General features: G+C 36.9%; 1 protein-coding gene across 2 annotated transcripts in view; it reads left to right on the top strand.

The window, feature by feature from the left end:
* LOC115430320 (carboxyl-terminal PDZ ligand of neuronal nitric oxide synthase protein) overlaps window positions 1-17,111 on the top strand; it is a 146,840-nt gene that overhangs the window by 63,695 nt on the left and 66,034 nt on the right. For both annotated transcript variants that reach the window (XR_003936922.1, XM_030150270.1), the window contains exons 3-4: window positions 10,464-10,556; window positions 11,890-11,948. Coding sequence is in view for 1 of the 2 variants with exons in the window: in XM_030150270.1 (XP_030006130.1) it covers window positions 10,464-10,556; window positions 11,890-11,948 (152 nt within the window). In the remaining variant the exon portion in view is untranslated. The remainder of the gene's footprint in view (window positions 1-10,463; window positions 10,557-11,889; window positions 11,949-17,111) is intronic.

Here is a 17,111-nt window from a genome sequence, read left to right as displayed (position 1 = left end):
AAATGAATCTGGCTGCGATTGAGAAAATTAGTCAGTGTAACCTAAAATGCAGAGTTTAATGGCTGGATAGTGGGGTTGAATTTACAACAGATTTAAAGTACAAATAACTTGTCTTTTAGTGTTCTCTACTTAATAGTTTAAGTTCAATACTTTTAGCATTAAAGTTGAACCTACTCAAACCAATTGATTAGTCGATCATTACCCAAATCATTTAAAGATATACCTACTGATGTGACATTTCTCACAGCACTTAGTAAAAGTTTGAACATGAACAACCCGCCTCCCTCCAAAGCCCCGCCCCCTCCCCTCTGCCTGAGCTCTGAGGCTCCTCCTCCTCTCTCCTCCTCTCATCTGATGCGCGATGGAAACGGAGGTGGAAGCAGAGGTGGAGGTCCGGTCCGTTTTGGCGTGTCCGCGGACCCCTCCCTCAGTAATCAGATGCATCATCCACCTGCCATGGGTCCGTGGCTCCTGTTCCATCAGTAGACCTGGTCTGTGCAGTACTGGGTCAGTGTCTTCACTGCAGTGCCCACGGGATGGGCGCGCGCACTGTGAACCCGCGGCCTCCGCGAATTTTCCGTGGACATTTGAAGTTTCACAGTCCATACAATTATCATCCTACATCATCTTACATTGTGTGACACCATGTACATGTACCTGTATGAGTCCCACCGTCAGAAAAGCTGAGCTTTATGCAGACCTGTTCAGTCCAGTACAGCTGACTTCCGGACTTTTATCTCCATCCTTCATTCATCAGACTCCCGTTTGTGCCCCTCAGTTGTTGTTTCTGTTCATAAATCAGTTTTTTCCCTTCCACATGTGCATGTCAGTTCTATCCATACACATCCTAGACAGTAGACTGTGGTCAGTGACAGGAGAAGCAGCGCCAGTGAAGCGTCAGATTCAGAGGTACAAATATCGGATGTGAGACGGCGATAATGGATCGGATGCTGGACGGCCGTAATGGATGATTGACAGGAGGCTCAGTCAGGTTCAGCCAATTATTTTATTCGGACCGACTAAAATGATTGGTCAGACTTTTATCACAAATATATGAGAATTAAACATTTTTGAGTTTCAATACCTGGCGGATTTCTTTTACATTTTAGTTTGACACACACTTATTAGGAGCATTTTACGATGACAAAAGAAAAGTGTAAAAATGCCACATCATACGGTATAGCTTTAAGTGCAATCACTTGCCTCATTTTTTTTGAGTAAACTCTACTTATCCGGGCTTACAGTAAGTACTAGCCAATTAGAGGCAGAGGAGGGTGGGTCGTGGTTTCATCATCCTAGTGGAAAAATGGGCAATTTGGCCGCAGATATACTACTGAATGGTGCACATCAGGGGGGATTTAGAAGTGGGTATACGCAATGCTGACTGAAAAATAAGTGGGTACACTCCGTATACCACCGTATACCCTGGACTACACCATTGTAGCAGTCTGTTACATTTGAATGTGGATACAAAGTGGTTTCTCACGTCACACTGCTTACAGCAAAAACATACAAAGCAAAGTTTTTTCCAATGTTCTACTGTTTTGTTATATTATTTACAGTTTTTATGAATTATTTCTGGAGGTAAATACGTAGGGCTTTGAGTGCTGATTTGGAAGCTGTCACTGTCAGTCCTTGATGAGGTTGACTTATTAAATAGTCATTATATTCACTGGCGCTCACAGCTGATTATTCATGCCACAAAAATAAACTGCTCCGAAACTGTCACACCAAATCCCACTGTCTTAGCTTGTTCACGTATTACTAATACAAAGTGAACGGCCTCTTGTCTCCTCCGGTTCGATCTTGTAATATGTTTGTCTCCCTTTTAAAGCGACCACCTCAAAATTTATAACGCCGGGATAAAATATTCTACTGAGAGCCAGCTTTGCCTTCTCATTTTGTGCACATAGCAGTCATCACTATTCCAGTTGACACTTTCATAATAGATTGCAGAGAAGAAGGCTGACTGAAATTTGTTACGCTGTCTGGGAAGACTGATGAGTCCGGCGGCTTAAATGTGCACGTCCAGACCGAGAGCTCGGAAATACACTCCCGCTCTGTTTGCTTTAAGCTTTAACATTCTCGTCGTGAGCTTTAGAATCATAGTTTTTTAGGTTCTGAGACAAATCTTTGAAGAGTGAAGCTTACGTCCCCTGTATGCTTGTTCAATCCACATATTAGTCATCCACTTTTCATTACAGCTACAGGTATTATTCCTCAACTCTGTCTTGCTAAATTTCCTCTAACGTAATTCAGGAAGTTTCAGAATCATTCTAAAGTCAACTAAGCTCCTGTCTGAAGTGTTGTCACGGCTCGCTGGAGGTTTTTGAACATGACATGTCAGGGCTTAAGGCAAACTCGAGTCAGGAGCTTTTTAATTGTTGAAAACAGGGAGAAAACATTACAATGCAAGTGCATTAAAAAGCCTGAATATTTCACAGAAACGTTGCACTTAACCATAGAAAATATAAAATTTTCATAGTTGGACAAAGTTGCAAATTCCCATTTTGCTCAGCCACGATCCTGGCATAATCTGTGAATTATAGAAGAGCTGTGTGAGAGTGTTTTGAGCAACACGACAGGTGTGTGTGTGTGTGTGTGTGTGTGTGTGTGAGTTTGTGTGTTGGTAATGTGCTTTTTATTTTCCTGCTAGCAATCTTTCTTTAAATATCTTACTATAGGCCAGTGGTTCCCAACCTTTATTGGCTCGTGACCCCATTTTAACATCACAAGTTTCTGGTGACCCCAGACATTCAAAACGGAGACTTTTTTTTTTGCTAAAATTAATTTGTTTTTTGACCATGTAATAGTTTGCTATACTATGTTGCAAATAAATGTTAATTTTAGGCGACATTTAGTCTATATATTGTATATTATTATGGACAGACGCAGTAAAGCCAGGTGTAGATTACTGCACAAAGTGAGAATTCTGTTTTCCTTGGTTAAGGTATGTATTGTTTATTGTTTATTGTTCATTTGCATGTATACAAGACAATAAAACACAATAATAATAACAGTAAAAGACATGCCAGGGAAGCCAAAAACCAAAGTGGTTTATTATGGGCCTCCCCAAAGACTTGAAATAAAAAAAGTATTTGCAGTGTCTAATAATGATATACAATCATAAGTAAACAAAATTAACTAAATGAAGGAAATAAGTCAAAAACAAATGTACAGTCAGTCCAGCTTGGATTTACAAGGCTGACAATTAATACTGAACAAACAAGAACTCAAACTATGAATTATGAAAGAGCTGCAGCATCTGAAACTGACCACAATGAACATGTGACAGATAAACAGAACCACAGTGCTTCAGTTTCAGCTTCACAGTTTGTCATATATTTTATGGATTGGGTTTGTCTCTGTCAACTCACCATATAGTTTTTATCAGTATATATATTTTTTCCATTTTTATCAATTATTAGAAATTTCAAGTGACTCCATTTGAATTCCAGGCACCCCCACGTAGGGTCCCGACCCCAAGGTTGCTCTTTGCCATAGAATTACGCACAAATAACTACATGTAGCACATAATGAGATAATAACACATGAACGATGGCGTTGTTGTTTATGTTGTATCATATGGAGTAAAGTAGATTTTCAGAGCATGCGGGGATCTGTTTCTCTCCAAAAGGTTTTTTTTAAAATCAGCAATCCGTCAGATGTTGGATTTCTGTTGCATTAACCTGTTAAACCCTGACCATATTTTCAGGGGAAAAACACCTAAAAAGACATACCCAAAGTAAATGAAGAATTACTTCACAATAATAAGGTTCATATGGATGTTCTTGGTGTCCACAGACATTTACAGACCTCACAGAATCTATTCCCATTGTCTAAAATATTGTATCTATTACTATGCCTGAGTAAACTGTAACAAACTAAAAGAGAAATTGGAATTTTTTATCCTCGCCTGTTTTTTCTTTTCGGCTGGATTGACGATGATATGCATAAATTAACTGTTCATGGCGGGGATTTTTAATTGTGTATATTTCACCCCACAAAGATTAACAATCATGTTTGAACATTAAAGTTTGCACTAAAATACACTTTTGATGTACTTTTATTAACATTAGGGTCTAAACTTTGAGCAAAAGTTGAAAAAAACATTCATTGTCCTGATTTATTATATTTTTATAGTAGATGAATATTAATATAATTTTTCGGCCTGCGGGCTGATAGGACTAAAGGCCATTATAGCAGTGGTTCCCAACCTTTTTTGGCTCATGACCCCATTTTAACATCACAAGTTTCTGGCGACCCCAGACATTCAAAACAGAGACTTTTTGTTGCTAAAATTTATTTGTTTTTTGATCATGTAATAGTTTGCTATACTATGTTGCAAATAAATGTTAATGTTAGATGACATTTAGTCTATATTTAGTCTATATAATGTATATTATTCTGGACGGAGGCAGTAAATCCAGGTGTAGATTACTGCACAAAGTGAGACTTTGATTTTCCTTGGTCAGGATATGTACAGTCAGTCCAGCTTGGATTTACAAGGCTGACAATTAATACTGAACAAACAAGAACTCAAACTATGAATTATGAAAGAGCTGCAGCATCTGAAACTGACCACAATGAACATGTGACAGATAAACAGAACCACAGTGCTTCAGTTTCAGACTCACAGTTTGTCATGTCTTTTATGGATTGGGATTGTCTCTGTCAACTCACCATATATTTTCTTTTTTTTTTTTTTTTTTTTGTTTGTTTTTTATCAGTTACTAGAAATTTCAGGCGACCCTACTTGAATTCCACATAGGATCCCGACCCCAAGGTTTGATAAACACAGCTATAGGCCCACAGCAAGTGATTTTAATTTCAGTGGGATTATCACATGCATTCAGTGCCTATTTTATGGTTTTACACCTGAACACCTTCTTTTAATCAAACCACCATTAGCTTCCAGCAGGAGCGTTTCTCCATTCCTCCCCTCTAAAACTTGGCTCTCCTCTCCCTTTCTGTGGTCGGCCTCCTCCTTTCCTTCTCTAAACCTATTCTCCATTTAATCAGCTCTCTCAGGACTCCGTTCTGTATAATTAGAGACTGAAACTTTAATCACTATGGATTCAGGGCAGGGAGAAGAGGGCATTCCAAGCAGACACAAGCAGAAAATCCAGCATGAAAACATAGTGTAGAAACAGACAAATGTGACCAACAGTAATGAAACGTATAAATGTATTTATTAACGATCCCCAGCAGGTCTTTAGGTCTTGACCTGTTCGTATGGATCAACTAATTGTGGCATGGCAGCATTGTGTTGTGAGATTGAAAGGTCAGTGTTTGCAGGAGGTCATTACGTAAAATCCGCTGTATCTTCACCTTTTTACCATGTGTCTCTTCCTATCAGCTCACCTTTGCTCCCATCTTTTTTTTTTTGTTTGCTTGTCTTTCTCTGACCTCGTCTCCGTGATAGGTACATTTTACCCCCGTTTTTCATCAGACTAAAGGGCAGTCATTTAGAGTTTAATTTGTTGGGATTGCGTGTTAAACAGCAAAGTGGATGTTCATTGTTTTCTTGGAAACAATGAAAAACCCAATACAGAATATTTATGACAGATAGTTATGGTTTCGTTATAGTTTTAATCTTAGTGTATTAATAATCTTTAATTTATTTGACCTAGGGATGTATTTATCGATCAGACAGTTGTATGTGCATTTTATGTCGTGTTAAACATTTTTTCATGAATTTGACTCTGTTCATTCAAAGATAATATGATGAAGAGCTGAAAGACCTTAAAAGAGTCAAGTATTTTTGAAATTATAATGAGGATTTCTTTGCGAAGGGGGGATGAATAACAACAAAGATAAACTAAAGAAACAGAATCTAACACTAGAAGCACTCTGAGAGCGCAGACCTCCACCAAGGCAGATCAGTGACCCCCCCCCATCACCACCAAAATTTAATCATTTGTTCCTTTTGCCAGTATCAACATTTCCTGAAATTTTCATCCAAATTCGTCCATAACTTTTTGAGTTATCTTGCACACGGACAGACAGACAAGCCAACGCCGGCAAAAACAGAACCTCCTTGGCAGAGGTAATAATGACATCAAATTGTCATTTTAAATATCAATATTTGTAACAGTGAGACACTGTTATGGTGTCATGGACTGACTCGTGTATTGTATTGACTGAAGGACTGAAGGAGTTAATGCTAACTGGATAATCTAATTGTATCTAAATAAATAAAGTGCAGAGTGGAAGCACGCAGTGAAGTGGGTAGGGGGATGTTTTTAGTGTTAGACTGAATGCAAATATTTGTATGCTTTTTTTATTGGTACTTGTGATTAGTTAGTTTTTAGTTTTAGTTTTATTTCAAGCAAATAAAATCATCAGATAACAAGGAACAATATGACACGGACAAACAAAATTTTTGGCGCTCAAAAAGGAGTGGGAAGAAGAATGACTTATAGACTTCCACCCCCTTTTTACAAACTAATAATTAAATTGATTCCGCTTCCTTTGCTTTAACACACTTTTTTATTTATTTATTTATTTATTTATTTATTTTCTTTTTTTTAATTGAGTGGTAGTGTATATATTCATGTGTATTTTATATAGTTACTCCACATTCTTAGATGTTTAGTTTATGTTCAATTTTGTTTGTGTGTATCTCATGTAACACATAGTACATATAATCCAGTCGACTTAATCAGTGTGTGTGTGTGTGTGTGTGTGTGTGTGTGTATGTGTCCATGGTTAAACTTCTTCTCTGTGTCTTGTCTGCTCCAACCAACAATTTTTGCATTCAGTTCATCCTCAGTTTTCTAGTAAAAGAACTGAAGGTCCGTCTGTCCACTAATATCCCCAAAATAAATGATCTTGCAGTTCAAGACTCAAAAGATTCAGAGCATTTTATTGTCATGTGTACAGTAAAGAAACAGGTTTCCCTGTATGATGAAAATCTTACTTTTCCATCCACACTGAATGCCAAGAGAATTTAAGATGTATAAAAATGTAAAAAAAAAAATAGAATGATTTAACCGGGAAATTAAAACAAACAAAAGTAAAGATGCATTTAATAATGACATGCAAAAGAGAATGATCATAAAAATATAAACTATTACTAAGTAAATATGTTTACATAAATGCGCAATGTATAAGTAATTGTGCAAACTGTCAGAGATAAGTGGTATGTAACATTTGCAAAACTGTCAAACATGAACAGCATATGTGCAATTATTGAGTTTATCCCTGTAAAGCCTGAACCATTAAATCATTGACAGAACATTCCAGTTCTTTGAAACTGGAGCCTTTATTGGTCCTTCTGAACAGCCAAAAAAAAAATTGTTTTCAAATATCCATTTCCATGTCCGAGTTTCAATTTTGTATCATATTTGATACATCGGGTCTCAATGCTCAAATATTACTACTTTTGAACAAACAAAAACATAATTTAACACAAACATGTCTAACAAATTGGTAATTCCGTTTCAAAACTGTCAAAGTTCTTCCTCCTTCCTCATTAATGACAGTCTTGTAGTGTCACTGGAAAGGCCTCTGGTGAACAAATTCCTCCCCCTGGTGGATTATCTGTGTATTGCATGTATCTAATCGTATACAACAGGTTTTTCAAGAAAAGAAATATCACCCTGATCTTGTAGAGGGCTTCAAAACTCATGTATCAAATATGATACGTTTGGCGTTAAAGGGATAAGGTGCATAAACATATCCCAGTTGAAAATATAAACACTGTAAACAGTCAGTAATTCTATTGTTGTAGAGTCCTGTCAGCTGTTAAGGAGTCTGAGGGGGGAGTTTAAGAAAGAGCTCCTGAGTCTGTCTGTCTGTCCAAAAAGCATTTGCAGTGTTAGAAAGGTGAAAAAGAATCCCACGATCTGCGTCTGTTTTCGGAATTTTCTTGAGAATTGAATGGTTTCCTCCTCCACCCATTCCTTATTCTTCCACAAGAACTTTTATGGAAGTCAGTGCAGTCATTTTTGCGTAATCCTGCTGAACGACAGGCAAGTCAATAGCATCGTCTCTTAGGTGAACGTAATAAAAAAATACCTCTCGCAAAAAAAAAAAAAAAAAAAAAGTTAAACTACGCCTATGTTTTGAATGAAAACTCCTATATTTTGTGTATTTTAGGCCTTGTTATGAAACAGAAAATGAAGGCAGAAAATTGTGCAAACATCATCATCCTGACTGGCACTTGTTCCATGCCCTTAAATATTCCACCATCTCCTATAAAAACCAGTTTTACCATGCTGGGTTTCTTTGGGCTGATAGTCCCACTGCAGGCCTGGTAGCTAACAAGACTTGAACTGCCTCGTGTTAAAAAATGACACTAATTTGTGTCGACAAGTCTGACTCTTTAAAAGACTCCCGAGCAGAGAGGCTGGCCGGCTAACAAGATGGAAAAGCGTTAGTCACTCAGCGTGGACACAGCTGTTGTGTACCACTCAGCAAACAGAACGCTGACAAACCCACATCCTGAGGCTTTTACTTCAATTTGGTTGTTTAAGTTAGCCTGGGCAGTTTGTGTTTGATGTCCCTGAGAAGTTAAGACTTAAAAGAAAAAAAAAAATATATATATATATATATATATATATATATATATATATATATAAGTGAGGGAGACACGTTTCAGCTGTTAACGGCCACGTGACAACCTGCTGTCATTTTCACTTTAGAAAACTGTGAGTATCAGCTGCTTCTCTCAAACTGAGAGTATTTTAGAGTGTTAATGGGTTGAAAATGGCAGACTTTAATTTTATTACCTGCACATAATGTCTTTTATATCTGCACTGGAATTTTCTCAATAGACTTAATCGGTTCCCTTCGAGGGTGATGTCAAAATCTTTAAATGCAGATTAATTAAACTGCTCAGATCATGTGGCAATGCTCACATATTTTTCTACTTAAAGGAGTGATATTTAGCTGTTTTAAATGGAATTATGCGTTTTATAACATTTCCCTGTGGTCTACATGAACTGGGTCTGAATTCTTCATTCATTCAACTCCACAGGTCCATCTTCAACCCTATTTCTGAGTAATGACACCAGAAAGGTCGTTTTGAGCACTGACCCTTTAAATGCAGATGAGCCACTTCCCACATGGGCATTACATTTGTTTAACCTCCTGAGACCCAGGAAATGTCAGCAAAGTACAAGCTTTTTTTGTTTTTTATTAAATAAGTGCCAATATTGCAAACATCATGATGCAACAGTTTTTTCAGATGCAGTTTTTATAATTTTTATGGAATGTTCTTTGTGGTGGACAGTTTTCTTTTCTTGTTTTTGTATAACGATCCAATCCAGCTTTATTTGTAAAGCACTTTAAAACAACTGCAGTGGGCCAAAGTGCTGTACAGAAGAAAAATTAAAACCAAAATAGAAGTATAAAATACAGAATAGATTTAAAGACATAGAAACTGTACAAAAAACAAACAAAAAGAGTGCTATACAGAAGAATAAATAAAACCCAAATAAAAAGAATAAAATACAAGAATAGATTAAAAGCCATACAATTTAAAAACAACAATATACATAAAATAAACAAATAAATAGAATAGATAAATAAGAACAACTAACCACTACCAAATAAAAAAATATAGAATAAAGATAATACCTTCAAACATCTCACATGGTTTCAAAAGCCAAGGAGAAAAAATGGGTTTTAAGAAAGGATTTAAAAACAGACAGAGAGTATGGAGAGCCAGATCATTCCATAGTTTAGGAGCTGCTGCAGCAAAGGCACGGCCACCCCTGAACTTGTGCACAGTTTTTGGTACACTCAGGAGCAGTTGGTCAGCTGACCTGAGAGAGCGGGGGGGGGGGGGGGGGGGGGGTATATAAAGCTGCAGCAGCTCAGAGAGGTAGGGCGGGGCGAGGCCATTTAGGGATTTAAAAGTAAATAAAAGAATTTTAAAACGGATCCTAAAATGTATGGGCAGCCAGCGGAGTGAGGCTAAAATGAGGGAAATGTGCTCTTGTTTACGTGTGCCAGTTAAAAGACGTGCAGCAGCATTTTGCACCATCTCAAGACGGGCAATGGAGGAAGATGTGAAACTCTTGTCCACAAATGTGGATAGAATACCCATAGCTGGGTCTGAGGAGGTTAAAGTGGCATTAAAATTACATTAAAAAGCATGATACCTGCAGAAACCCTGTAGTTGTAGACATAACAAAGAAGGAACTGAAACCAGGTGTAGAAATCCACTCAATTTTTGCTGAAATGAATATGAAGATGGTTTTGTAGCACCTGGAGGGTTCAAATTCAAACTTGATGAACTTTTAGGGTCCCCAAATACACAAATAAATGAACCAAAGACTAATAAAAGTGGATTTAGCAAAATATGACCCTTTTAAAGCCTTTCTTTCAGTATATATATGTATCAAAACACACAACCAGTCTCAACCTATTCATGCTATTGATTGTATTCTTGTAATTCTGTTTAATATAAATACCTAATGCTCAGTTGTACTTCTGTTTTGATGTGTTTCTAGTATGAATTCAAGGCGAAAAATATCAAGAAAAAGAAGGTCAGCATTGTGGTGTCTGTGGACGGAGTCAAAGTGATGCTGAGGAAGAAACAGAAGGTAAGTTCCAGATATCATATGAGGAGGAATTACAAGTTATCAAACATTAACCCATAAAGACCCAAACATCCACTGATAACCAAAAGCATCTACTGATCTAAAATGTTGAATACCTATTGATCCACTAATCCTCTCAGTACATGTAAATAATCGGTGTAAAATGCAGTTTATCATTTTTTCAAGGTCATTTGGACGTTCAGAGGCTCTGTAGTGAACGTGAAAACACCGTCATCTTCTACAACAGGTGTGTCAAACTCATTTTAGTTCAGGGGCCACATTCAGCCCAATATGATCTCAAGTGGGCCGGACCAGTAAAATAATAACAGTGAAAAAAGTAAAATTAAATTATAATAATCTGAATAACATGAACAACTGGAAACATCCTAAGAAAAACAAGTGCAATTTTAACAATATTCTGCCTCACATTATCAGTTTATCATTTACACATGTGCATTACAACTTACGTTACAATTACAAATACACAAAACATTTAATAACAGGCAGAATATTGGTAAAATTGCATTTACTTATCTGAAGACATTTCAGGTTATTCACATTTTTTGTAAAAGAATAGCTTAATATCAACATTTTCTTGTAATTTTTTACTTTTTTACACTAAAACAAAGAGAAAGTTGGCAGTTTTCATTATTTATAGGTTTAATATGATAGTATTTTACAGGTCTGACCCACTTGAGATCTAATTGGTCTGTACGTGGAATCTGAATTAAAATCATTTTGACATCCTTGATTGTTAATATCTTAAGTGTAATTTTTGCATTTCACAAATTCATCCTACGTTCCAGATTGGACCCTTTGGCAGGCCAGATTTGGCCCCCGGGCCACATGTTTGACACCTGTGTTCTACAACATTGATTCAGCAGTAAAACTCCTGTAGTTTGATAAATGACAGTGGATGGAAACACTTGTTTTTGTGTTTAATTATTGATATCTTTGCTGAAAAAGGCAATTTTTCTTCTGTTCCATTCTCTGTTTTGATATAATAACCTTTGAATTTACAGTGAGTTTTCATGTACATCCAAACTGAATGTAGTAAATTAAATAGAGGAAAACACATCATTTACAGTGAGAAATGAAAAGTACAGAGGGTAATATTATAATAAGTGGTGATAAATATCTTTTGAAAGTTGAATAGAGAAAAAAAATTCATTTGGGAACTGACACAAAAGTAGCACTGGGTCTTTATGGGTTAATATGAAATAAAATACCCAATGTGTTTCTACCAGAAGTACCAAATACCATATGTAGTTCACTGCTGGCTAGTTTTCATTTATTACCAGTACTAAATGTTTAACCATGTCTTTCTTGTGCACAGAGAAAAGAATGGACGTGGGATGAGAGCAAGATGCTGATTATGCATGATCCGATCTACAGGTCAGTCACAGCTCTGTCTCTGAGAAGAAAAGACTTTCCAGTGTCATATAATCAAATCATCCCTTTCTTACTCTGAAAACTTGTGTATGTATAGTATATTCAACACGCATTTCAGTGTCGTCAAGGTGATTTCCAAACTGTAATCCATTACAGATTACTTGTTACTGTTATTTAAAAGTAATTCCTTATCTTACATTATTACTGTCTCTGAACTGTAAGTGACATGACTCTTGCATTACTTTTGACTTACATACAGACTTTGGTCATAAATGGCGCATGCACAGTAGGAACTAGGCCTGTAACGGTACACAAAATTTTCGGTTCGGTACGTTTTCGGTTATGAAAGCCACAGTTCGGTTTTTTTTTTTTTGGTTCGGTACGGAAAGAAAGAAAACCCCTCAAAATGTCTTTACTGCATTTATGAATTTTTGAACATTTTTCCCAAAATTTTTGGAGACAATAGAATATAAAAAACAGAAATAATATAATTCTGCTGCTATAAATCAAATAGAAAATAAAATAAACATTACTACATGTATTTTAAACATTAGTATTGCACTTTTCCCTGAAAGGTAGTTTTGAACAAATGATGAAAATCTAATCACAGTTCTGTCAGTTCACATGCTGCAGAAAAATAAAAAAATTCCATATGAAGTGCAACATTAACAAGAGGACAAACTCATATTCTCTTTTAACAAACTGAAGAGCTACACTGACAACAAAATTAACCAAATTATTTATTTTAGGAGAGTGAGCAAACTGTTTAGGCCACTTTGTGTATTTGTGTCTGTGTGTGCAGGGTGCGATTTGTCAGAAAGGGGGGGGGGGGGTCGGAGGGGGGTCGGGGGGGGGGGGGGGGGGGGGGGGTCGGAGCCAAGGGGGGATTTGGTCCATAACTAACGTAACTAACGCTGGCGTGAAACAAAAGTGAAACTTTACATACTTTACATGTTATATAGCGTGTGTGTGTGTGAGAGAGAGAGAGAGAGACAGACAGACAGACAGAGCTAGTGTGTTTTAGAACTACCGTAGTTCCTAGGGGCCAAACAGCATTCGTCTTATCTTGTCTTTCCTCATTGTTGTCTTTCACTGGGACCTGATGTGAACCCAAACAGGACTGTACTGATGGTGGAGGGTCTTCAGTCTCTTCCTTCCAGGTTCACATCATATTTGTTGTTTTTTTTAACCTTATATCAGCAGCTATTTCATATTTCGGGTCGTTGTGCGCTAGTTCCATATGTCCATGTGAAACTTGCACGGATTTAAAGTTCCGCATCGAATGACGTCTTTCGTTCCTTTTTCTTTTTCTCATCATACTGTGCCGTTTCAGTACAGCTGTGTACCGAACCGAACAGGTGTGTACCGAAACGGTTTGGTTCGGTACGTGTACCGTTACAGGCCTAGTAGGAACCCCACCACCACCACCACCACCACCACCGTCTACGATGTTCAAACACTTGCATTTTTTTCCACATTTTCCATGTTCAAACAGGGGGTGTGGCGCCAAGGATGCCGGTAGATAAATCTGCAGTAGATAAAGAACTTTAACTAGTCATAGAAACGTTAGCTTCCCTCATCATTGCTGATCACAGAGATCATGCTAATGTTAACTAGCTTCTGTAAAGCAGGGTTAGGGTTAGTAATGAGCATACATCCATGTGGACAATGGACTGTCTTCTGCCGTCTGCACCCATTGGCTGAGCACCAACAGGAAATAGAACTGTACGGACGCATTTTTGATTCCTTAAGGTCTGACGGTGTTGCTGGGGGTTTTTTTGTGTTTTTTTTCATTTGAGCAATTAAATTAAAGGGCGAGAAGTGTGTTGTAACTAGGCTTGTAACGATTACCGGTATAACAATAAACCGCGGTAAAATTGCAGACGGTTAGTATTACCTTTTAAATTCTAATTATGATAACCATGTTTGATTACCGCACTTTTAGGGGAAAAAACCCTATGTAAAGCAATGCTTTTATGTCAAATATTTGAGCATAGTTTTAATTTATTACAGTTTTAAGTTTATATACCTAATATTTGGAACCAATATTCACTTTTAAAGTCTTTGAAAAGGTTCATTAAGCATCTTTGTGTTATTTATGCAATAAAGTACTGCATATAAATTTTTTTTTAAATCAGATTTTATATATTTTTTTGTGTTTTCTGGCCTTTTATGTTTTTATAGTAGGTTAAAGTGAAAAAAATAATAGGCAGATGATATAGATAAAGTTGTGCTGAAAAACATATACCAAACATGGGTATAGTAAACATTTGTTTATATAGTATATAAAGGCAAAATCAAAAGTACTGAAAAACGACCAAAATAGGCTCAGACCACTAAGGGTTAAGATTTGAATGTTTCTGCCAACAGAAAGTACATTGTCTATTTGTTTTTTTTGTTGTTGTTGTTGTCTTTTTTTTTTTTTCCAAAATACAACTTGGTTAAATTATTTCAGTGTGTGTGTAAATACTTTTTGAACATTTTGAGCACAATTTCAACGGTACAGCGATAATAATGATAACCGTGATAATTTTGGTCACAGTAACCGTGATCTGAAATTTTCATATCGTTATGTCCCGAATTGTAACGCAAGCGCTATTGAACATGTACGAGTAAAATATGACTGAAAATTGATTAGTAATGCCTTACACTACTGCGTTACAGCAAAAAGTAATCTGTTACTGTAATGTATTACTTTTGTACCACGTTACTCCCAACACTGTTGATGATGATGCCGTTCTGTATGATGATGCTGTCCTTTCTACACTCCCACAGTTAAATCTAGCTTTTACAACTTTACAATTTTATCACAGATGCCCCATTCCATGCACATCATTATTCCCTGTAAAATTAATCCAAGTGGAAATATTCCTGAGCACATCTCTGCTGTCATGTAAAACCAGTATCTACAGACTGCGATCCAGTCATTATCCACCCATTTACACACTAATGTTAGCAGAACAGGCTTCTGGAACTGGAACATCTCTAAATGGAATGAACTCTACAAACTGCTCTCAAACTTGAGTTCTTTATTCCATGTTTAATAAAATATTCTTTCATATGTTAAAGAAATAAGGAAGCTGTCTTTACTACTTCACACACCCAGAGGATTAGACTGCCAAAGTTGGAATAAACCAGCTGTTCTTTGAAATCCTCAGATAATTATAGATAATGTAAAGTATACTCTCCATTACCACATCACAGCACTACATGTGACTTTGTAATTAATTAATTCCTGCTGGCCTCTGCAGAAGACGCTGAGACTGCATTACTTACTTATTACATGCATCCTTTCTACATCTCCATATGCTGCACCATACAGGATGTGAATGCACTCGTATATGCCAAAAGGAGTTCCATTCATAATGAATAATCTAAAGGCTGCATATCTAGGTACTAGACCATATGTTAGTGTACTTAAAAGTATGTCATTTTGCACGGAGGCATTATATGTGCCATGTGGTTGTGCGATAAATATTTTTTACAGTGTCTTGTAAAAACTGCCTCTTAGGTGATTAATTATGAGTCACATATTAGAAAAACAGAGGATGTGGAAAAGCTTGGACATCCCATCGCCCACAGCCGTCAATGCGGGCCTTCTAACCAATCATCAGCTGTCCTGGCAAACTCACAGAAACGGTGAAGTGTCAAAATAAAATCATCTACCAAGAAAAGAATTAATTAATGGAGAAACTGCAGAGGCTGAAATGATGAACCGCTCTTACATCATGAATGTAATCATTTCCCTTTTTTTTTTAAACTAATAAGCTGTAATGATACCAAGAGAAAATAGAAAAAGAGAGCAAAGGAAGTCATACACCCACTAGAAATTGTTTTAACATCAAGTCAAGTACTTCCTTGCACTTTTCCAGATTTGTGTGTGCATGTGTTGTCTGTCTGTGGGTGGATCCCTTTTACAAAGCCTCATCAAGGACCTGGTGTGTCTTCATGTAAAAATAATAACCCTTGCTGTATATATATATATATATATATATGTATGTATGTATGTATGTATGTATATAATATGTGCAGTGGGGATATAATACAGTGCTGTACTCTCCCTCTGTCATGTGACGTTCAATGCTAGATGGTCATTATTTGTTTGGCTGCTTCCCAGTGAATGTTTTATAGCAGTGGAGCTACAGATGGAGATGCAGGTCTGAGCCTTTGCTGTGCCAGTTTTACTGCAGAGTGTGTCAGTGCAGGGTTTCTGGCGAGGACGCAACCAGGCGGGACGTCCATACTAAAGACAGCCTTTTAGCAGAGGCTACTGGACTGGAAATCTGAACATATGAGTCAGATGTCGGTCTCAGTATCGTTGACTGAGTACAGAGTTGCATACAGTCTGCAGAAAGAGAAGCCAAATGATATTATATGCACACAATACAGAGGCCATCGTATGAGGATATTTGTGAAACAGCTTAAAAGAGTGATATTTTGCTTTTTTAAAATGGAATTATGCATTTTAAAACATATCCCTGTGGTCAACATAAACCAGTGTTTTTCAACTTTGGGGTCGGGACCCCACGTGGGGTCGCCAGGAGTTCAAAAGGTGTCAGCTGAAATTTCTAGTAACTGATGAAAATAAAGAAAAAATTTCTAACAAAAAATATATGATGAGTTGAGAGAGACAATCCTAATCCATAAAAGATATGACAAACTGAAGCTGAAACTGCAGCACTATGGTTCTGTTTATCTGTCAAATGTTCATTGTGGTCAGTTTCAGATGCTGCAGCTCTTTCATAATTCATAGTTTGAGTTCTTGTTTGTTCAGTATTAATTGTCAGCCTTGTAAATCCAAGCTGGACTGACTGTACATATCCTGACCAAGGAAAATCAAATTCTCACTTTGTGCAGTAATCTACACCTGGCTTTACTGCCTCCGTGCAGAATAATATACATTATATAGACTAAATGCCGTCTAAAATTAACGTTTATTTGCAACATAGTGTAGCAAACTATTACAAGATCAAAAACAAATTAATTTTAGCAAAAAAAAAAAAAAAAAAAAGTCTCAGTTTTGAATGTCTGGAGTCGCCCGAGAAATTTGTGATGTTAAAATGGGGTCACGAGCCAAAAAGGGCGGGAACCACTGACATAAACTGTACATTCTATACTTGGGTCTGAAAAAAGGCAGAAAGAGACATGATAATAAAGGGAAAGGAC

The sequence above is a fragment of the Sphaeramia orbicularis genome, chromosome 12 (genome assembly GCF_902148855.1).
Source record: "Sphaeramia orbicularis chromosome 12, fSphaOr1.1, whole genome shotgun sequence".
Classification (NCBI taxonomy): Eukaryota; Metazoa; Chordata; class Actinopteri; order Kurtiformes; family Apogonidae; genus Sphaeramia; species Sphaeramia orbicularis.
This window is presented reverse-complemented; position numbering and strand designations above follow the sequence as displayed.